This window comes from Heterocephalus glaber, unplaced genomic scaffold (assembly GCF_053883595.1).
Source record: "Heterocephalus glaber isolate CG9 unplaced genomic scaffold, H.glaber_assembly_v1.0 deba00000347, whole genome shotgun sequence".
Taxonomy (NCBI): Eukaryota; Metazoa; Chordata; class Mammalia; order Rodentia; family Bathyergidae; genus Heterocephalus; species Heterocephalus glaber.
Genome location: NW_028258143.1, coordinates 38690102 through 38713815, shown reverse-complemented (window position 1 = coordinate 38713815; position 23714 = coordinate 38690102). Strand labels below are relative to the sequence as shown.

At 34.9% G+C, this 23714-nt stretch overlaps 1 protein-coding gene across 15 annotated transcripts in view; it reads right to left on the bottom strand.

The window, feature by feature from the left end:
• The window catches only part of Pkp4 (plakophilin 4), a 238119-nt gene that overhangs the window by 65959 nt on the left and 148446 nt on the right, over positions 1 to 23714 (bottom strand). For 14 of the 15 annotated variants that reach the window (XM_004835902.3, XM_013076305.3, XM_021265989.2 and 11 more), the window contains one exon: positions 17708 to 17742. In XM_004835902.3, coding sequence (XP_004835959.1) covers positions 17708 to 17742 — 35 coding nt within the window. Of the gene's footprint in view, positions 1 to 15945; positions 17495 to 17707; positions 17743 to 23714 lie in introns of those variants that run through there. The other variant, XM_087199150.1, reaches the window with a different exon arrangement.

Sequence of the window (23714 nt, the reverse complement as noted above, 5' to 3'; positions counted from 1 at the left end):
AAAGCAAAGTGAAAGTTTCATGCATTACTTATCAAGCTGATTTAGAAGGTGAATATGAGGTTTCAGGGAGATTTGGGAAATTCTAACTGTATTCTAAATCTTTAACTTGATGTCAGCTTCACTCTAAGGTTTTGTTTTCGGCTTGTAGAAAGGTATGCTGACATTCTTAGTACAGGTTTTTAACAATCTGTCTTCTGATATATCCTCTGACAGTACACTTCTAGGTAGCTGAGTTCTGCGACAGTTCTGAATTCTCAAATCTGAAATTTTAACAGATTACAGATACTATGTGGTTTCCCTGGTACAAGCTGAAACATGATCTGAGTCACTGACAGGTTGATGGTACTAGAAAGTTATCTGCTGCATTTGTAAATTTTCTATTACAAGTTTCCAGAGTTCTAAACATTCTTCCATACCAATTCTTGAAGGACTTTGTTAAGTATTAGGAAAAATAGAGTAAGCTGGGCTGGAAGAATCCCAGGGATCTGGAATGGCTGGAATAGCTGGGAGGAGCGGGCTGTGTAGCAGTGTACCTTTGGCTAGGAAGGGAACATGGGAAAGCAACATGAAAACAACAGCAAGTTACAGAGAGAGACTGAGAGCTTCAAGTCTTCACAAACAGGTAAAAATGCACTCTTTAAAAGAAAAACATGTTTTAAATAGTTCGTGGCTTTAGTTTTAATACAAGATAAAATTTGGGGCAGCAATGCATCTGAAGGTTTGGTTTGCAAACACCTGGAGGTGTGCAGTGTCAGGATCTAAAATAGTTATCACCATGGAAACAAAAAGCCCTCAGAAGTTTGTGCATGCTGACTTTACAAAGAAAGAAAAAAGAAACGAAAAGAAAAGAAAATATTCAGATATTATGTGAATAGAAAAAGATACACCCTAAAAACTGTACCTGAGCATCTGTGTTTTTTCAACCAATAAAACATTTTCTCAGAAACCATGTGATGCTATTTAAAATAAGTAGTCTTTGAGCAAACACAAATGATGAGATATGTGATTGCACACTGGTTCTCCTAATAATAAAACTTAACATAATCAGTATCTCAAAAACAGACAAGACAAAAAAATTACCCTAAAATAATAATGATGCCGGGGATATACGTCAGTGGTTCCGCCGCCTGCCTCGCAAGCGCAAGGTCCTGAGTTCAATCCCCGGTACCAAAAAAAAACCCAAAAAAACCCCAAACAAACAAACAAACAAACAAATAATAATGTTGTACCTACTAAATGTTACCACCTGACTCTATTTCTTTTACTTTTAAATGCAGTACTCCAGGAAACAGAACACAAAAAAAGGACACTGAGATAGAAATAAAGTAAATTACTAACTTCCCATGTACAGAGAATCCAATTTGAAGATCCAAGTAACTGGGTTTAGGGCAAAGCTTTTATGCCCCATTATTTAAATAAATGCACAAATTAAGAGTTGTAAAAAAGAGTATAAAACAGACTTATTTAAATCAATTTATTTCTGTACTATAAATATGGCCTTCCATCATTTTTCTATTTCTGTTGTGGAGCCCACAAAAAAAATGTGTATTTGCAGAGACAAAAGGATCCTAATCTTCTGAATCATTAAAAGAATATTAAGGGCTTCAATTGTGTTGATATTGTGCTTTTTAAGCTTCACATATTCATTATATTATGAAAATCTTTTGATAGTCTGAAATACTTATTACAAATTAAAAATAAAACTAAAGTATAAAAAGTGTTTTCAGAGTAGTTTTACTATTAGTTTCCTTTAAAACTTGTAATTTGCAAATTATACATACACGTGAATAAATGTATATACATGCAACCTATCTCAGATTAACAGAAGAACCATTTCCTACTTACTGAGTAAATTATTCCCCAAATGGTAATGGACACATTTATTATGTGTTTCTTATGTAATCTTAAGATGAATTATTTTTAAAACATCTATTATGTGTAACGGAAGAAGATACTAGCCAAATTTAACAGAGAAACCATAGAAGCTTATAACCATTTCATGATTAATGCTGTGACTTATAATAACAGTTGGCACATTGTGATTTAACATGATCAGGACAAGAAATCTTGAGACACAAAACTGGTAAATAGCATATGAATGCTAGTTCTTTAATCTGTGTACTGAAGAACACATATTACTTAAGAAAAATCACAAACATGTTTTTCAAGACACCAAAAATATACTCCAGAGCATTTCCAAACATCAATTGGCTTCTTCCCAGAAAAAGTGTTATCTATAAATATAGAACTTGAACATGTTTCGAGGCAGAATGAAATCTTCATCTGTGTCTAAGAAGGGGAATTTATTGGAATCATGGTCCTTCTTATTAGATTTCATCTGCATGCATATATATACATATATATATATAGATATATATATATATATTCAATCAAAAAAAGTAGAAGTTTGCCTCTAAGAAAAAAATGCTAGCAGCTAAAAGATAATAATGTTAGATAGCTATGAAATTCGGATACACTGTCCATCTTAAACTCATAGTAACAGATAAAATACAGCGTGGATTTTCTGTGATATACTTCTCCAAATACTCAAAGTGTCCTTAAAATGTGCTTAGTAAAAAGTCCTCCTTAAAGACTATGAAATTATTAAAATGGCTCTGATTTGTTAATCTCTCTGTCTTGCAGTTTATATTGTATGAAACAAGGAAGTTCTGTACTGTGTAAAATCACCATGGAAACAGGAACCTGGAGATCAGTAAGGACATTTTTAGTAATATATTCAACCGTGTAACTAGTCTTTCACATTCCAGCATGTTGCAACCTCATGCTGAGTTCTCCTCTATGCCTGTTCTGAGTTGCCATGGCATTCAGGAATTTGCCTTATGTGAAGATGGGGTAGTGTGGGTTTTGCTAGGACTCTTGGGATGCTAACGCACCTAATATTCTGCAGGTGAAACTCTCTTTGACAGTTTCTCCTCTCTGGCCTGTGAGTTAAGGGTATGCTATTAAACCCAAAGGGGCAATTCTTCGTGAAAACTTCCTATTTGATCATAGGACTATCACTTCTTCCAGGACCATAGGCTCAGGAGTCTACTCTCCACAAAGGTGCAGAATATGCGAGTACCTCCGACTGAGAAGGAAAGCGCCTGGCCAAATTCTGGAATAGGACCTATGAGATAGATGACTGCAAAAACATTTCTCCTCTTCAGGGTTTTCTATAATGCACAAGATGTATTTCTATAGCAGGTAAGATAATTTTCAGAGGGATGAGGTCACCGAGAAGTACTGTTTCACAGTCAAAATGTAACAGGATGAAAATATGAAGCACAAAACTGTATTTTTTTGGTACATAGGAGAAAATGGAATTTAAGAATTGGTAAATAGTTGGAATTTGTTGACTCAAACATAAAACTATATACATGTGATATCTTTAAAAATTTTTTTTTGTTCTATAAAATATGGTATCTTTTAAAAGATGGATTACATGGAAGGAAAGAAGACAAACTGCAGAAGGCTATGTTTTTTGAAACTATTTCTATTGTCCTTTAAATATTAATAATGGCTCTAAAATTTTACTCATCTAGAAAATATTATGTGAAAAGCCTTAGTATGTCTTAAAATTCACTGTAAAAGGTTGTCTATTTGGGTCCAATTTTGTGGTTCAAGCACGGTTATATCTGCATAAACTGGTATAATAGTGCTTTTTTTTGACAAATCTGAAAAGTTTTTAGTTTTCTACATCAGAGAGATGTCTTGTTCACAAATATTTTAAAATTTTTGAATTCTATTCAAAAATATAAAACCACTAAAATAGTTTTCAGAAAAACTGACTAGGAATTACTATAGTTATATCAAAATAAGTGTTAAAATATTTTTAGTCTGGGTCCCAATTAAAATACAGATATCATACCTATCATAAAATCTTATACTCTTTACCTATAAAAAGAAAGCTAAAAAAAAATAAAAGGAACTAAGAAAGCAGAGCAATAAAAAGACATACATTTTCCAACACCAAGTTTAACAGATAGGTGTTCTAAATGGCCACAGGGCTTTTGTTTCCTATAAAGAAAGTTGAGAAGTAGAAGATTCATTGTGATGTAAAAAGTCATTAGACTGTGGAAAATATTAAATGCTCAAAAGTCACAATAAATATTTTCAAAGACACATTTCATTCCTTTTAGGGAAAAAAAAGTACCAAATACAGTAATGGGAATACTTGACAGTGGGAAAGACCAGATAATTTGGGTTTTTGTTATAAGACAAAAACCTTCTTAAAAACACTCTACAGTAACTATAAAAGATGATACATACTATCAAAAGAAATAAATGGTTCTTTTGAAATAAAGCTTTTCTATATTTTTCTCTTGGTTATCTTTTTGGATAAAATTTATGAAGATAAAAGTTAAATGTGGACTGACTGTAGAATAAGAATGAACTGTGGAATTATAGATGGTAGCTTTTCTCATGTTTCCCAAAGCAACAACTATAAACTGAAGAGCTAAGGAGCTGTGTATTGAGGAATGATAAAGGAAAAAGGAGAACTTTGGGACAAGACAATTTCTATTGTATTTTAGATAGTTAATAGAATATTTCTTCATATTATCACTAAAAGTGTGAGAAAATGCAAATATTTCACTTGTTTGTATCAAACATAAAGTGTTAATGGCTTAAACTGGATATCTGATTTTCACATGAAGTATTAATTCATTACATTTATGCTTTTGGGGTACGTTCAAATATCATACCTAAGTGCCTCAGGAACAGTCAGACATATGTTTGCCAAAGGAAAATACTTTGGTGGAAACCTGTGTGCAAATATAGTGATAATTCATCTTTGTCACTGAGAAAAGGTGACCCACAACATTAATGGGGATTAGTTTTAAGAGACCCTAAGGTATAAAAAGTCAGCAGACACTTAAGTCCTTCATAAAAAGTTATGTGGCATTTAAACCACCCCTGGTTTATTTATAGTACCTAATATAATGTAAATGCTATGCAAGTAATTATTATGACAAAAAAAGGTTTATATACATTCAACAGACATACAATAATATTTTTTAGCACATTTTTAAAAGAATATATTCCATCTGCAGTTGGTTGAATCTGCAATGCAAGGGCCAACTTTACAAGTAATTTTGCTTAGTAAAAGTTCATTTAACAAAATCCCAAGTATGTGGAAAATACAAATTAAGTAATATCTACAGGCCAGGAAAGACCATCTCACCCATTTCATGGTTTATTTTTACTTATTTATGTCAGAGATCATTCCCTCAGATTATGGTCAACCTTTTGCTGGCTTTAACAAGTCACTCTAATGTATCATTTTAACCTCAATACTTCAAATGCTTTACTTAAAAAATTTATCTTTAAACTGCTTAAAGGTAAAGTCTTTGGCGCCGGGGATTTAGCTCAGTGGTTCTGCGGCCTGCCCCACAAGCACAAGGACCGGAGTTCAATCCCTGGTACCAAACCCCCCCGCCCCCCCGCAAAAACAAAAAAACAAAACTCTTCAAATATACATACAAGTTAAAAGAAAAATGCAAACTTTTCCCCAGATTTCACAATTATCAACATTATACCATACATTTTATGCACTATTTATCTTCTTCATCTTTGTTACAGAATCTTAAATCCCTTAGATTATTTCAGCTCTAAATACTTCCATATGTGTCTCTATAAAATACAGACATTACAAAAACAACTATTTCATGCCATGTAATGAGTTCGTATTAAAAAAATTTTCCTGATGTCTCAGATGTATCTGTTTAGTTGGCTTGTACTAGTCAGGCTGAAATGGATTCTCTGATTATGTCTCAGTAAAATTGTCACTTACGTCCCTTAATCTAGACAGAAGCTCTCATTCCCTCATTTTCATGTTCTTGACTCAATGAGGGAAAGCACAGGCATAAATTTGCAAGGTTCTCCATGTTCTGAATTTGTCTGACGGTTCTTCCATGGTGCCATTTCTATATTCCTCTAACATCAATTCTTCTTATGAGCAGAAAGAATAGCTTTGTAAAACCTTTGTGGCCAGAATAGTGTTTTAAAGGTGCTATGTACTTCACACCATTTCATATCACAACTTTCAGAGTTGCTAAGATCAACTGGCCAATTTAGGTAATGGTATCTCAATCTTTCTACTGTCCAGCTCATCATTAACTTTTTTAAAATAATGCAATGGTTCTCAACTGTGGTTGCACGTGCTAATAACTTGGTGTGAAGTCTGGGCGAAATTTAAAAATGATTGCTGCCTAAGTCCCATACACAAAGATTCCAGCTGAACCATTTTAAGTTGTGGTCTGAATATTTGGATTTTTAAAAACTCCAGAAATTGGGGCCGGGGATTTAGCTCAGTGGTTTTGCCACCCAAGCGCAAGGACCCAAGTTCGATCCTCGGTACCAAAACCCCCCCCCAAAAAACAAAACAAAAAAACTCCAGAAATGATTCTAATGTATGTATAGGTGGAGTTGAAAACTTTCAGGTTTTAGCATTCACAGGTAATCTTTGCTTGAGTTAATTATTTCACTGGGGCTTACAAACAGGTGATTTTTCTAATTATTCTTTACACATTTATCAGCAGAAATTCTTTTGGAGTATTTTAAATAGCTAGGGTTATTGGTTTACTCTGAAAATCTGGGACAGGCAGAATAAAATATTAATTCTTTAATGACTACAGCATAGAATAAGATAGTGGTTCTCAAAGTTTACACACTTAATCACTTCGTGACTACTTAAAAACTACCTATGCCTAGTTCCCACCTCCAGACTTTTGAACTTCACTGTGTGCAGTGAGAGCAAGGCATTAAGAGTAAAGCTCCATAGCAGAATGTAATGTGCAGAAAAGCTTGGGAACCTCTGGAGTGAGATGTTGGTATTCTAATTACCTAAAATGGTGATAAAGAGGCTTGTTTTTTGCTTATTTTGGTAGTGATCATTGCATATTTGTGGACCAAAAAAATCTTATAATTTTGAGCCAGATATTAAGACAGAAGAAAGTAAAACTGGCAGGAAACATTACAAAAGTTTGTTAAATTCCAAGATCAGGCTGATTTCCAATCTTTGTAAGAACTAATGAAATAACAGAATGGTCAAGGGTATGCTGAAGTTTCTATGGAATGTTAAGATTGAATGAATATTTAATAATAATTTTATTAAATAATTTGTTTAATCTGTCCATGAATTTAATGATATAGGGAAATTTGAAACATGATTTTTTTAAAAAGCTTAGTAACTTATTAAAATTTTAAATATTTATATTCCTGTATTCTGGTAACATAATAGGCACAGATAGAAACATCAGGTGGAATAGGTAAGAGTAGAGATTATTAAGCTTTTTTGATAGGCAATATGACACTATAAACATAAAAATGAAGACATTTTTTGTCCAAGCAGTTCCACTTACAGATACTATTTGACAGAGACACTAAGTGTGCAGAGAGAATCTTACTATTGTTTAAGTGAAAAACTGGAAAAAAAATATTCACTCATAAAGGGTTGATTCTATATAAAATTTCCAAACAATGCATACTACTCAGTCATAAAAAAGGAAATTTCTTTATATAGACAGTAAACATAAAGTTTTAAAATGCCTTTAAGGAAAAAACCCTAATCCACAGAATAATGTAAAATATGTGATAATTTGTATTAAATCAAATTCAAATGTGCGTGATTACACACACACACACACACACACACACACACACACAGAGTCTATTTGGTGTATCTTATTCCAGATTTTCTTTTATGCATTATGTATGTGTTTACAGATATGGGAGGGAATGGTCATGGTATGGGAAGTTTTAGAAATGAAGCATTTTGGGGCCAGGGATTTAGCTCAGTGGCATTACACATGCCTCACAAGCATAAGATCCTGAGTTCTATTCCCATACCAAAACAAACAAACAAACAAACAAACAAAAAAACCAACAAAAAAGAATTTTTGTACTTCAAATGTTTCTCAACTTGTAATTTTTTTAAAAACTTGAAGCATGTCTTCCTTTGGCAATAAAACATTATAAAGGCAACTACCACCTTTACAGTGACAATCTGGAATCTACCGTACTGAGTTTCTGGCAAGTGGGCTGCTTGACATGACTAGGTCACCAAGAGGCCTGCAAAAAATAAGGTAGAAGTGCAAAACTTGACTCCACAGTGGGCTTTCAAAGAAATTCTTATCCCTCCTGGTTTTTAGAAGAGAAGCAGGAGAGAATATATGACAATATTTTGTCCTTTGTATAATTTATAGACATAATAAATCATAACATTCAAACTTGTCAATAAAAGAGCACTGCTTTATACATGATTGCCCATCTAATAGTCTACATATGAATATGTACAATATAACATCACTTCATACTGTATCTCCTTTATAAATTCAGTATATTTCTACTGAGGCATAAAGTGTTCCCATTTAAGTTCATGTCTTATCTCATCATATGCTGATGCTTTTTTTTGTGTTGCAAATTACCTGCTCCAGATGGACAAAAAAAGAAAGATAAATGGACTTAAAGCTAGTCTCTCAATTTATCTTTTAACTTCAGTATTTATGTATGTGTGTGTGTGAAGCTCATCCATGTGGCAGAAATTTTTATCAATACATTTTGACACAAAAGTTAAATATATAAACAAAATGCAAAACCTACTCCTATTGCCTTAAATTTAGCAGTATCCGTCAACTACTAATATCAATGTAAATCATATGGTAATAAGTCAAACGGACAGAATGTTAAAATAATTGCATCTTAACATGTTACATAATAAATGTAGTACTGTGAAATTAAGTTTAAAATTTCTATTTTAATACAATTTTTCCCTTCCTTTTCATATTCATTGACAAATTTGAAAACTCCTTACTACATGGAACTGCAAATGTTTCTTTCCTATTCACCCAAATCTATTAATTCCTAATACCTTCTGGGCCAACCAGAAATTCCCCCCACTTTTATAATCTTGTGTCTTTTGCTAACGGGTTGCTTTATTAGAGACTCATCATTTTTGGCTTTCTGAATTTCCTACCTATGAGTATCCATGCCCCATCACTTAGTTAACATTCATCAGTTTCATGGACACTGTCTCCTAGAAACCATGTCAGTGCTAAATACAACAGGCTGGACTGTCTGGTAGGTGGGGTGGCATACTGCCTTTCAGGTTGGCAACGTGAGATGCTGCTGGTCTCATCTACAGGGGAGGGGAGGCAGGATTCTGAAGCTGATTTCCCTCCCTTGCACTACGCACAGCAGTACTCAATTTGGCAACTTCCCAGATGATAGTAATCACCCCGCCCCAACAGAAAAACTGTGAAATTGTGACTTGTAGCAAATTTTACTTCACAAGGTAAGGCTGGAGAATTTAACAGGCAACAATCACTTTGACAAAAGGACTTAATCTTTAGCTTTAACATATGCCTACCTTCTTTTTTGTTGGTTGGCATACATTGTTATTTTCAGCACTGAATTGGTGTATTTTTTTTTTTTCTTAAAAGGGTAATAAAAGGCTGGGGATGCAGCTCAGTGGTAAAGTGTTTACCTAGCATATGTGAGTGAACCCCTGGGTCCAATCCCTAGGACAACAAAATAAAACCAAAAACCAGAACCAAACAAACAAAAATCCTAGTAAATCCAAGGGCTTCTTTATATGAATGATATTCCATATAGTATATTTCATTATGAAGATTATATTTAGATTCTCACTTCTCTCAGACCTTTACCTATTATTCTAATATGTTTTGCATAATCCCGATGTTTATTTTCTATTTTATTATGTATTTTCTGAATAGCTCCCTCAAATTTTGAAGGAACAGAAAATTATACATACAAAACATTGTAAGAGATGATGTGAACAATGAAAAAGTCACACAAATAAAACAAACTCCTTTTTGAGCAGAAAAAAACAAGGTTATTAGAAACATGAAGCTAAGGAAGAGATAAAGCCGAGAAACAAAACAATAAACTTTCCTCCTCATAAAACACAAAGAGTTGTGAACTTGGTTTCAGAAAGCAAATATGTAACATCTGTAACATAAAAGTAAGATACTGAAAAGAGAGTGCAAAAGGCAAGAGAATGACAAAGTAAAATTGGAATATACACCGGAGAGAATAAAAATGTTTAGTAGACTTGGCAGTTTTTCCTCACTTTTTGGGAAATACCTCTTTAGTTTCCACACAGCTCATCAGCCCTAGTATAGGCTAAAGAACAACCAACCACCCACAAAAAACAAGCAAGATGGATACTCTTGAACCAAACTATAAAGAAATGGAAATCTCTGCCTAGGGTATTTAAAGTTCCTCCTTAGAAAATGATGCTTCCGTAAGTTAGCCATTTATAAACAAAATTCAGCAGCTGGACTCAGTTTTTGGCATTTCCACAAAATGTAACATCTTGAAGATACCTGAGTAGGCAGGGATCTCCCTTAGGCAGTGATCAAGCTAGGGCCTTGGTATCAATTCTTCTTGCTTAAAGGCTAAGCTTTTCAAATCAAATTTGAAACTTTTAAACAGGGAGAAATACAAAGCAGTGAAATTGTCAGCAAGTAAATGTTCAAAATGTAAAGAAAAATAAGAACAAGAACAGACTTTTGATCCTAATTCCTTTTCTGTGGTTCTTTCTTACACAGGAAACCAAGAAAATGAATAAAGATGTGCCTTTTGTCAAGTCCTGGCCTAAGAAAGCATTCTTTTTAATATTTTTTCACATTTAAGCTACCTGTGGCTCATTCTAAGTAGGACTACTTCTAAACCAAGCTAATTTTTGTTACATTTTGAACCTCTACACACACACGATACAAAGAAAAACAATAAGCTTTATACTAAGAAGTAACAACAAAACTGTCATCCTAATAACATACTCCAACTTGTAAAGGGCATCATCTATATCTACTATAAAAAGAAACATAAAAGCAATCAGATTTTATTCTTTTATTCACTGAATCAGTCTTCAATTTTTCTACCCTTCTATCTCTATCTTACTGTCATGGCTGTAATTTAGATATCATGAGTATTGATGAAAAGCAGGCAAATTTAAGAAGAAAAACACATCAACATAGTAAAGTATCAGAAAGTGCAGTCAAAGCAGTTTCTGCTGCTGCATTTGGAAGTTAAAGGTCTCTCCTCTTTCCTCAAAGGAAAAGAAGGATAAGTAAATGTAACTCCTAGGTTTGAATATGAGTTTTGGGTGGTTCTCTGAGGAAAAGAAGGGAACAGGCAGTTTTTGGGGTGAATTATGGCCACACATAAACACTGAAGTTGTACCTCCTACCACTAATGTATTTCAGAAGCTATTTGGACATTTAATTATTGTGTATTTAATTTAAAATACACAATGTTAGCATAATATGTTTTATTTATCTTTCTGTACTTAACACATGAGGAAGCTGATTACACAGCCTATTTGGAGTGATGAAAAGTAAAATTGATGTGAAACATTAATGAAAAGTACTAAGCACATAACAGTATATTTACTACTTTGTATGACAAAAGTCCTAAAGATAGTTTAGTCAATGTATGGAAAAGAGGATAGAAAGGATGTCAGGGTCTCAGATATTTCATCCCCTATCATGTGTATTCATAATCATTCATTTTCTCTGCACTGCAAATTAATAATTACACGCCATGCCTCCCTGGCTTCTAGGGTTGGTGGTTAAAACATCTACAACTGCCCTTTCCAGCTCAGTCTAGCCAGTGCACAGACTGCCATACGCAAGGAGGAGCTATAATGAAAACGCCAGATATTTGTCTAGCACCACTTTAGCTGGCATTTCCGGCAGGGGCTGTGTCTCCCTCCTGCTTCCATGGAATGCTGAATAATTCCTGTCACCCTACTCTCATCCCCAGCCCTACCTGTACTGCAGCTCCAGGACCTGGACAAAATCACCACCCCCTTGCCTCTGCTGTCCTATGGATGGTAGCAGCTTCTGAGCATCAGTAACCCCTTAGATCCTATTAAATCTTTCAGCCCACTCTTTCATATGTAGAAATGGATGGCATCAAATTCCCTATATTGAACTACCTAGCATGGGTTTTGTTTTCCAACCACATCCTGACTGGTAGACATAGCTATTACCCTTGGCCTACAAAGAACTCTTACCCATCAAACACCCTCCAATTGAAAAAAAAAAAAAAGGCAATCTAAAATGAACAGACATTTCTCAAAGAAGTAGAAATAGCAAATAAACATATGAAAAAATGTTCAACATCACTGGTCATCCGAGAGATGTAAATGTAAACAAGGCTGAGATTCCACCTCATCCCAGAAAGAATGGCTGCTATCAAGAAATCAACCAATAACAAATGCTGGTGGGGGTGTGGGGAGAAAAGAACCCTTCTCCATTGTTGGTGGGAGTGCCGACTGGTGCAACCACTGTGGAAATCAGTATGGAGATTCCTCAAAAAGCTAGGATTAGAGGTGCCATTTGACCAAGCTATTCCCCTGCTGGGTATCTTCCCCAAAGAATTAAAAGCATCATACCACAGCGATATAAGTGCACTCATGTTTGTAGCGGCAGTTTGTAATAGCTGAATCTTGGAAACAGCCCAAATGCCCTCAACTGGTGACTGCATAAAGAAAATGTGGATTTTTAATAAAATTGAGTACTACTCAACCATAAAAAATGAGAACTAGAGACATTTATGGCTAAATGGATGCACATTGAGGCCATACTCTTAAGTGAAATAAATAGGACACCCATGTGTAAATACCGAATAGTTTCTCTGGTTGAGAAACTGGAAGTATAAATAGGGATCAAAATGTATAATAGATAATGTGACATAGAAGAAAAGATCCAAAAGGAAAGATGAAGGGGAAGTGGGAGGGGTAGGGGAAAGGTAAGAAGGGAAAAGAATAAATATGAGAAAAAGAAAAAACAGAAACAAAGTCTTTGTAAATAGGGAGGGGTTGAGGGGTTAAACGGAGGTCAGGGGAAGGGAGGAAAAAAGAATCAGGATATATTACGTAAAGATACAAATTCCAAATGATGAATGTCATCATTCTGTATACCTAAAATATTCCAATAAACAATGAATTTTAAAAAGGCAATCTATAAGGTATGTTTATCTTCTCTAGGTAATTACAAATACACATGATAACAAGGGACTGTGGGAAGATCAATCTCAATATACCTGGAAAAAAATCTCATATACCTGTGGAAAAAATAATACAGTATGACCTTTGAGGAAAGCAAGATGGTTACATATACTAAGAGCCTTAAATTTATCTTAAATAATTTTCTTCCTAAAAAGTCTAGCCTGTGGTAATTCCAAGAAGCAGATACAATTTAATGTAGAGGGATATTTAACAGTTATAGTAGTGAAAAATCATAAACAATGTGAATATCCAATAACAGAGATATATATAAATATAGTAGATCTTGATAATTTTCCTTTATTGTTTTTTCCCACTACCTGTAAATGTATGTTGTTATATGTCTCCATTATGGTTCACTTCATTAAATGTGAAGTTCTTAAGAGGGCAAAGACGTTTGCTTTAAACACTGACAACTATGTGCTATTTTTGTCTAAGGCTCTCAAGAAATAGTCTGACAAAAAAAATGTATACACATTTCAGAAGTTTGGCACATTAATAAATGTCTGGAAGCTAATGGCCACTATTTTGAGCACTTCTCGTAATTGCAGAGGCCAAAGGTCACTTGTATTACTCTCAGGATGTCTCAAAAAATTTAGTATTAAAATATTTATACTAGTGCAGACTCTATTTCTGGAATAAATTAACAATGTAACATTAAAGATGAACTTATAAAATGATTTTATATTAAATGGCAGATACTTATTACACAAAAAAGCAATAAACTGTATATACAGTATGTGTTCAATTTTCAAAGGGAAATGATAAAATTATGTGTAATGCATAGAAAGTCTAAGTGATGAGGCTGATCATAAGAAATCCTTTTTATTCTTTTATACTGTCCAGTTATCTTGTGATGGGTATCTATATTACAATTAGAATTAGGTGGGAAATTAGTTTTTAAAAGTAAAAAAAGTTGACATCTAGGTAACTGGTAAGCTTGAAATATATATCCTTCACCACGGCTTGTAGAATTAAAAGTAAAGACTAAGCAAAGAAAAAAAGCACATTAACCACAAGAGAAATGTAAATCAAAACTATAACAAGATAGAATTCATACTCACTAGGATGGCTATGATAAAAGAGGTAACAACAATGTTAGAGAAGATGTGGAAAGAAATCAGAACCCATATACTTTATTGGTGTTAGTGTAAAATGGCGCAACCACTCTGGAAATTTAACTAGTCATTTAAAAGTTTAAACAAAGAGGTACCATATGACCCAGCAATTAGGTATATTCTTAAGAGAAATGAAAATACACATCCAAAATTTGTACATAAATTTTTATGGCAACATTATTTTTAACACTCAAAAGGAGAAACAATCATAATGTCCACCAACTGATGAATGGATAAAGAAAATGTGCTAAGCCCATCCAACAGAATATTTGACATAAAAAGGGAACCAAGTAGTTATAACTTGGTACTAAACTGCTCTGAAGCTTGCTGAATTTGTTACTTCATTCATTTTGACACAAACAATTCGACCTAGTACTCATCATTTGTTTGATACATGACAAGCAAGCTAGAACGCACTGGTGTCAATTGCCCCCAGGACTCACTACCCATTCCAGCCAAAATGATTTGTTTGGTACTTGGTGTGCCTCTGGGCACCAATTAATGACAAATACTGAAGTATCAATGTGTGATACATACTACAACAGGGTGAACCTTGAAAGCATCATGCTGAGTGAAAGAAGCCAGTCACAAATGGTCATGTGTCACTTATCTAAAATATTTAGAATCGTTAAGTCCATAAAGAAACATTAGTGGTTGGGTAGGTTTGGGTAAAGAATGATGCTGATTGGGCCAGGGAATCTAGCTCAGTGGTTCTGCTGCCTGCCTTGCAAGCGCAAGGTCTGGAGTTCGATCCTCAGTACCAAAAAAAAAAAAAAAAAATGATGCTGTTTGCCAGTTGGTATGTGATTCTTTAAAGAGTAAAGAAAATGTTCCAAAACTGATTGTAGCAATGGATGCACAACTCTGTGAGTATATTAAAAAAACATTTAAGTGTGCAATTTAAATGGGTAAACTATGTGCCGTGTGAACTGTATCTCATTAAAGTGATTATAATTAAAAGAAAAAAATCTGTATGAGAAACAGTAAAATTAAATTCACATCATATGTGTTAAACATGCAATAAAGAAAGACCTGCAACAGTGTGGTAAACGTCTCATTAAGCTACAAAGGTTGAAGTGTGTTGTTGAGTCAAGTTAAGGAAAAAGGTACTTTGGAGTTTAAAAATCTTACAATTTTTTTGTACATATTAAAATATGTATAGTTACTAAATTAAAACATTCACTCTATGTACTCATTAGGTACATTTTTAGTACTTGCTAAGGATTTGGGCATTTTCTAGGCACTGAGGCAGAGAGGAAAAGGAAGAACTTTCTTTCCAAAGGTGTAGAATTTAGTTGTAGTGGTAATGTATACACACTCAGACACTCCTCTCATTGGGTGAAGCAGCATTTATATTCATTCAAGTATGCAGGCATTTATCCACTCAGAGCTGAATTACTAGGGTCTGCCATCCAGAGTCACTAGAAAACTTCGGTGAATGGGGTTGGCTCAGTTCCTGCCTTCACTCAGGCACCTTAGATGCTCTGACAATGTGGGAAAACAACACTGTGTCTCAACTGACTACCTCTGTCAGACTTAGGTCAGATTTGAGGTGATTCTCTCATTTCCTCCAGGAATCAAAAAGCAGCAGTTTTTCGCCTGCTGTTCTCCTGAGATTCAGCCTTGCTCTCTCAGTTGTCCCTTACCTTACCTACAAGCAGTCTGGCCCATATGTCTGAAGCACATAATTAAGTATTTATTTACATGGACCTAGCAGTTTAATAGGAGTTTTTCTTCACATTAAAGATTTTCTTTAATAATTACATTAAAAAAATGCTTACTGAATGTTCTTACCTGCTTTGTTTTCACCATTTCAAATCCAACACACCCAACACTGCATACAGACCACCTCTAAAACCAGTTCTCCACTGTGACTCTTCCAGTTATTTCGATGGTGCCGCTATTCTCCCACACTCAAAGCATGAAGTTTATCATTTTCTTCCCCAGGCCTCAAACTAGCCCCTAAATCCACAGAATTGCTTGGGCCTGCTTTCAAATTCTACAGCAAGCTTTCAACTGGTCTTTCGTGCCTCTGGTTTTTCTTCCTTCCAGTTCAAAGTTCAACTGTTCCTCTTGAGGGTTACATAATATGAATTTTGCTTAAAAGAATTTCAGTGTCTCCTCATGACCACTGAGTGAGTCAAAGTCCCTGGTACTTACAAATTCGACCCGATCAGCCGTCTAGCCTTTGCACATCTTATCACCTCCCAAACCAGTTTTATATGTTCTTGTGTGACATTTCCAATGTCTCTTCAACACTCTAGTAACAATGTCCTCTCCACAGTCTGGCTACCAGGGTGGGCCAGGTGGGGTTCAGGCCCATCTTCTCTGCTATTTCAGAAGTGGGCTATTTGTAACAAGGCTCCTTACATAATACTTATTTGGCAGTTAGCCACGTTTTATTTCAGGGCAGGTGTTTCCTTGTACAAAACTGGTGTTTCTAAGTCTTGTTGTTACGTAGCTTCCACATGTGTCGGCTATATCAGCAGTTTGAATGAACACTACATTCCTTGGGAATAGCTTCTCTGTAAAACAGCAGTGTCTTCTATGCACTATAAACAGCACCAAAATCTTATCAAATGAAGATAAATTTAGAGACTAGATATTTGGTGGTCTAAGTTTCCCTCAATTCAATCTTTGTTTGAAAAGTCCCAAGGTGTACAGACATCAAGGTCCGCCCAACTCTAGTATGAATAACATTGTTGGCACTTTCTTTTATACTGTATGCTCCATAAGAGGGCTTGGAGGAAGGACAAATGTGTGTTGTGCTGTCACTATCTGCCAAGAAGGGTACACGATACCCAGCATGCAATGTAGGTGCTCAATAAGCATTCAGTAAATGTAGACTGAGTACGAAGATATCCAGTATGTGTGATAATGGCTCCCTATCCTTCTTATATGGTGAATTAATGGTAAAAGAAATAAAGAGACTTCAGTGAAAACTATTAGATTGATATTAGACTGTATTAGGAGCTACAGATACTCTACATGGGGTACATAAAGAATATGTGTACTTCAAACAACTTTTCTCTGAGTGAGAGAAACACAGTGAAAAGAAAGACCTCACTTTAAAAGTGATTGGTCAGCATTCCAAGATTATGCAATAACCTATTCCAAAATCATCTTCTCTGTTTCCTTATGATGGAAAAATTTTTTTTCAGATACATAGTTGGTGTTAAAATGTTGTCCTATGCTGGGTGTGATGGCACACACCTGCAATCCCAGCACTTGGGAAATTAAGGCAGGAAGATTGCTGAAAATGTGAGGCCAGCCTAGACTATACAGTGAGTTCAAGGAAGGCATGAACCACCTAGCAAGACCCTGTCTCCAACAACAACAACAAAAAAAACAAAAAGAAGCTGTCCAAATATAGTGGATATATACAAATCTATTCAATTATGTTAAAAATTAAGCATATTAAGAACTACTACCTCAAAATAGATCAATATTGTCAAAGGCTTTAGTAAGAGATAGTAAATTAAAGAGTAGGCTAAGTAATTGTTTTATGGGTAGATGTAAGACATAAAAATATTTTTTATATGACAGAAAAACATACCTGTTGGTCTCCAAGGAAATGACTTCTCAGTTGAGCTAGACAAAGGGGAAAAAAATGAAACATTTATTTTCTTTGCTATAAAATTCAATGGACTTGTTTTGCAAATCACATTTTAATTTTCACATTTAAGAATATTAAAACCTTAAACAAAATTTAAAATTATTTTTCTAAATAAAATTTTAAGTAGTACCTAACCTCCCATATCAACTTGGGATAAAATCATGTACTTGGAAATTAAAGCAAATTATATGGTAACAAAAATTTCCTTGAATAAGACAAAATAGCATAACTAAGATATTTGTGGTACATACATGATGTACTACACTGTGTTTTTGTGGTAACACAAAAACCACATATATAACATATACATTTAAAACACCCAAAAGTCAGTATTAAGTTCATTTACTCTTCTTGTTTTTAAGAAAAGCCATTAGATCCAATCGACACAAAACTTATTACGGTCAGTTCTGAACTGAGTGTTGCCATATGAAAATTTAAATCATGTCATGAAACTTTACAAAAAAAAGGAAGATCTTATAAGGATAAAATTTTAGCTAGCTATTCTCCTTGGTTTATAGTATATGTACAGTATTTTAGTCTTTTTTTAAATGTACAAACTGTGTGTGCTTCCCTGTTCCTTCTCACCTTGCCCAAATCAATAAAGGAAATTATGGAATTAGGGGGACAGTGTGGTAGAACATGAGTAACACGCTGGATTATATAATTTACAACAACGTTATAAGCAGGTACACCGTTGTCTTAAGATTAAACATGTGCTGGCAACCAGAAATGCTGGGATCAAACCCAGGATGGTCTGATTCCAAAGTCAGTGCTCCTAGACACTGTGCTATGTGGCAGAACAGATGTGATCCTATTTTTGTAACACACACACACACACACACAGCATGCCTAGAAAGAAGTCTAGAAAAATAAAAAGCAAGTGCTATTAGTTATTTCTGGGGGTAAGAACATGAGATTTTTTTTTTCCTTGTAAGTATTTGTTTATTTTTAATTTTACATCAGGAAATAAAACATATGCTAATATTTTTGGAATGTTTATGTGATTTAAGTAAAAGATGTCCAACTCTGGGCTTAAAGAAACACTGTAAAATAAAGGTCATGAGACAGATAAACGGAATAATCCTTTTAGTGCTATAGTTCTAAGATTTTAAGTTCTTGCTAACTCCTTGGTATTTATCTCAAGTCATTAAAGGGTTAATGGGACTACTGCTGGTTGACACCCTAGATTCAGTAAGGACTCCCTGAACTTCAATTTTGTATGTTATTTGCCTTTTCTTCCTCACAGGCCCAGTGGTTCACACTCCAGGACCTTGAACTAGCTGTATGCAGTGGGACATGCTCCTAATGAACAGAGTCAATCAGTTCATGCACATTTCCACAGTACTGGTGATGTTCCTATTTCTGATGTACTGCTACCTGCTTTCAAAAGGTACTGAAGGGAAAAATGAGAACTTGGTCAAATAGCGTTATGTGTCTTGCTCCTTGAGGGTAGGTCACCACTGTCGTGTAGCTCCAAACATGCTTCCCTACACTGAATTTCAAATTCTCTTGGATTTGCTTTCACTATTTAATTCTATTCTCTAAATTACTTTCTAAGTACTAGGATTGATATTACCCAACTGTGTTCCTATCAAAATGATCATACTTTATGTAAATGTTAAAATATACAGTAAATCAAACTCCTACCCAGAAATGTTATTAATGTACTTTAAGTTTCTTGGGAATATTGTGGAGGTTTATTATCTACTGAGCTTGAAACTTACATAACTTCAGTGAAATAACTTTAGACAACTTCTTATCTTTGAAATTATAAATCATAAAATATAATTCTAGATAATTATAATGTAATATGATTGTCACACTGGGCAAGGCCCATGGCTGCTTCACTCATCTCTCTATGTCAAATCAAGTGTCTAGCATATTACCTGGCACACAGAAGGTACTTGATATTTATTGTTGTTACCGCATCAATTGCAAAGCACTTTGGGCACCAAACTATGGTAAGGCAGTCCTGGGTGAGGGCTTCAGTTAAAAGTAATTTTCCCTATTCTGTTTAGGTAACAGATATAAATGATTAGGAAAATGAGCTAATAATGAAGTTTAAAAATAAGCAAAAACTTCCACGGGATTTTGAATACCATATATACCAGGCAATTGCCTTGATGCTAAATTCTAGAATGCTATGTAATAACTGCTCATTATATGTTATTCAGAGGGATCTATTTCCCTTTTGAACTACTCACTTTAAATGACTCTCAAATTGTTCACTACGCTGACATTCAGGGAGATTGTAGAAAAAATACATGGAATTTTGAAAAGCTGTTTTAAATTACTGAATGCAACCCACTTTTTTTTTTTTTAAGGACAATTAAAGGCAGCTTCATGTTAGAAACTCAGGCTTATTTCTTCCGTTTTCTTCTCTCTAACCATCTATTCCTACCAAACTTCTCCAGCTTACACGGGTGTCCGCAACATGCCTCTAAACACTGTGCCCACAGTGATTCCACTCTGCTTCCCCTCACTGCTCTTCTGAAGCTGCCAAGGACCCTGTGTTCCAGGAGCTCACCCTGGAATGTGAAACACACTTAGGAATGTAAGAACCAAAGCATCCATGATAACTTTGTCTCTATGGGAAGATGTACTCATAATTTCTAACAATTAAACTATCTACAACCTTTTAGAAGGAAGCCTATTCACAAATTTAAGATTCTCTGGTCAGATAATGAAAAACAACTACAAGCAAGTTCCTTAGCAAATTAACAAATCAATTCATTTTAATCTAAAAATACTTTTCTTTTTATGCATTCATCAAAATATGACATAAAGATACGTAGATCTTTGTAAAGTTCTACATACTTAGGAAATCTTTTTCATTCAAAGATACACACGGACACATGTTCAATATGTCTGAAAAATACTCCTTATTTTGAGATTGTGCCATAGTACAAACCAGAAAACTTGCCTGCTCATAGTCGCTCTACAGCACAAGGCAGGCCAGTGAGAGGGCCTACAAGAAGCCAAATAAGAAGGCAGCAGTATCCTAAGCACCTGCAGTGGACACAGAGGTTGTAGTGGGGATAATTCGTGGACACCAATATCCAGAATCTAGAGATTCTGTAAGTTCATACCCAATACCTTTGGATAAGTTCCTTTTCCACTTACATGAACCATAGAGGATTCTATCATTTGCAACTAAAAATTCTAACTGGAGGGAGTTCTCATGAAACAAACACAAATAGGTCCTCTGAATAAACCCAAGCCTTACTCTTGAACTGCAGACCACAATTCCAACTACATACTGCATGGTTAACACACTTCATATTCAATACATTAAAATTCTTTTCCCGAAAGTGACCCCTCTTTAGATATACCATCTAGATATTAAAAATGAAGAGTAGTTTGTTCTCTCCATTCCCGTGTAAACTCCATAAGGGCATTAAAACTAGCTTGCTCTCTGATCAGTGGCCAGAAGCTAAGGCAGTGTATGGCTAGCACAGGGCTAGAACTCAAACGATATATTCTAAAGTAATCCACACTGCCACTGGCGCAGTTTGGGCCTCCATCTTGTCATCCTGTTGTTTTGGCTGGATTGTTCTTTCAGTCTTTCTCCTAACTGGTCTTCTAGGCTTTGATTTCTCATCCTTTTCAGGTTCTCTTCCGTGCTGCTTCTACAGTGATTCTACAAAGACTCCAATTTGATGTCATTTACTTGCAGCTAAACCACAACAGATCCACAGAAGATAAAAAGCAAACATCTTAGTACAGCAAAGATTCAAACATTATAGGGTGGCACAGAAGGCCCTAAGACACCTGGCTCCTATTTTGCCCTTTCCCACACAAACTTACATTACAAGCACTTCTAAGACTTCAGTTGCCTCACACAGCAAGCTGTTTCACACATTCAATTCTATTTTAGGGGTAGATCATGCAGAACATAGTCTGGAAATTGTTTCAAAATTGCTCAGATTCCAGAATGGTTTATCCAGATACCAAGCAATACTATATATGTATATGTATATATACACATATATATACATATACATACACACACACACATATACATATATATACACACAAAAGCCAACCACTCTAATAAAGTTTACCCTTATTTTGTTACTTCCTATAAAAAAGGAATAGTTTCAGAAAATGTTCTACTTAATTAAATCAATACCCAAGTTTCTCCTGATATTTCATCTGCTGTTAGTCTGCCTAGACCCCACTGGGTAAACATAAGAGGAAGGGACAGTGAAGAACTGGAGGGAGCCAGACGGAAGCTCTACCATGATGTTTTCTTTGTATTCTCTTAGGTTTGTTGAAGGTAAATCTCTAGCACTAGTAAAGGCAGGCTACTGTTATTAATCTCTCACAAGATACATTGAATTGGGACAGGATCCAAGAATTATAGCATTCTTGATGAAAAGAGAATCAGGTGTAGTCTTTGTTATGTGTTCCTACTATCAGACTGTGACTTGGGAACGGGAAAGACTGCGTCTTAATTATACTGTATCTAACCAGGAACAGGCATTGAGTATGATGGAAATGTTGCTGATATTAATTCATTAGGCTGATTTCTTTTAAATGATTTTAAGTAATTTTAAATCATTCTATAAAGGAATCAGATTTTCCCTTTATTTTGCTTTCTTGAGTGTTCTTGATACTGAGAATATCACTTTTCAAACATAAGGCCTGTGAAAGTTCTACAGTAGCTCTTAAAAGCATTCACTGTGTTGGTTAATAAAACTTCTCCTTACTCTGACCTTCAACAAGAATGTCATAGGCTCACTTTATACTAATAACTGGCATATTCAGACTGAGATGCAACAGAGGGCTCCTTAATGCTATAAACCTTTTTTTTGATATTTCAAGAACTCATACCACCTACCAACTCAACTAGCTTTGTTTTTCCTATGTTTGGGAGATAGCTATCTACCTACCTGCTATTTTTACCTAAAGACTGATCAAGAAATAAATGCTTTACATTAGAGTTTTATTCTCATTTTAGCCCCAGAACAACTAGAATGATTAGATAAAATTAAATAATATCATGATTATTCTTCCAAAGACAGGTGTGGATAGCTCTTATCCTTCCACTAAGCTGTTTAGTTAAGTCAAAAGCATAAAGGCCAATATACAGGAAAAAAAATGAAAGTAAACTGCTTTGCCTGCTAGGGGAAGAAGGGAGTTAGTTAGTTGAAAGGTAAACAGATCTCTCTACCTATCACATTAACATCATCCCTAAGAGGGTCTGAGGACCCTAGTTTAAAAAAGAAAACAATCACTAGCCTAGGCAAGGATTTTTCTTTCTTAGGATAAAAATTTCAGGTCTGGCCCTTTATTTTATACAGTATTTACAAGTGCCATTCATTCGTTCATTATTTATTACATGTAGTAGGCAAGGATTTCTTAGCAATAATATTTTGAAAGTGACCCTTCTTGGTGTTTATGTTTTTGGGAAGCTCTCCCAAATTTACTTGGTGGCTATCTTAACAAAAATTCTTCCTTCAAATTTCTGATTTTTCACTGACTGGGGTTTCCTTTACCGTGCTATTAGATCCTGTGCAACTGTCTGCTGAACAGAGGTTGAGGTCTTTCTGAAAAAGGACTATGTAGTCATCCTGGCTTTTCACTGAGCTAGACATTATTCTTTCTTCTAAAGGCTACACCCCGATATCTCAGCAGCCAGGAAAAGTGAAAACATGATGGCATGCCCATAACTGTAGATCTTTTTGTGTTATGATGTTGCCCCTGAAAATGGTATAGGCTTATAATTTGAACTAAGTGAAGTATAGCAAATGAGACACAGTAAAGGGTCTCTTTTCATAATTATTTATAAGATCTGGAAGTGATGTTGAGGTTACAGAAAAGAAAGGGTCATGAAATTAAAAAACAATGCCCTTCATATGGGTCCAGCAGCTCCTGATTCACTAGGACATGAGCCTTGAGTGCCTTCCACCAGCAGATGTGAGTTTGTATTGCTCCATTTCCA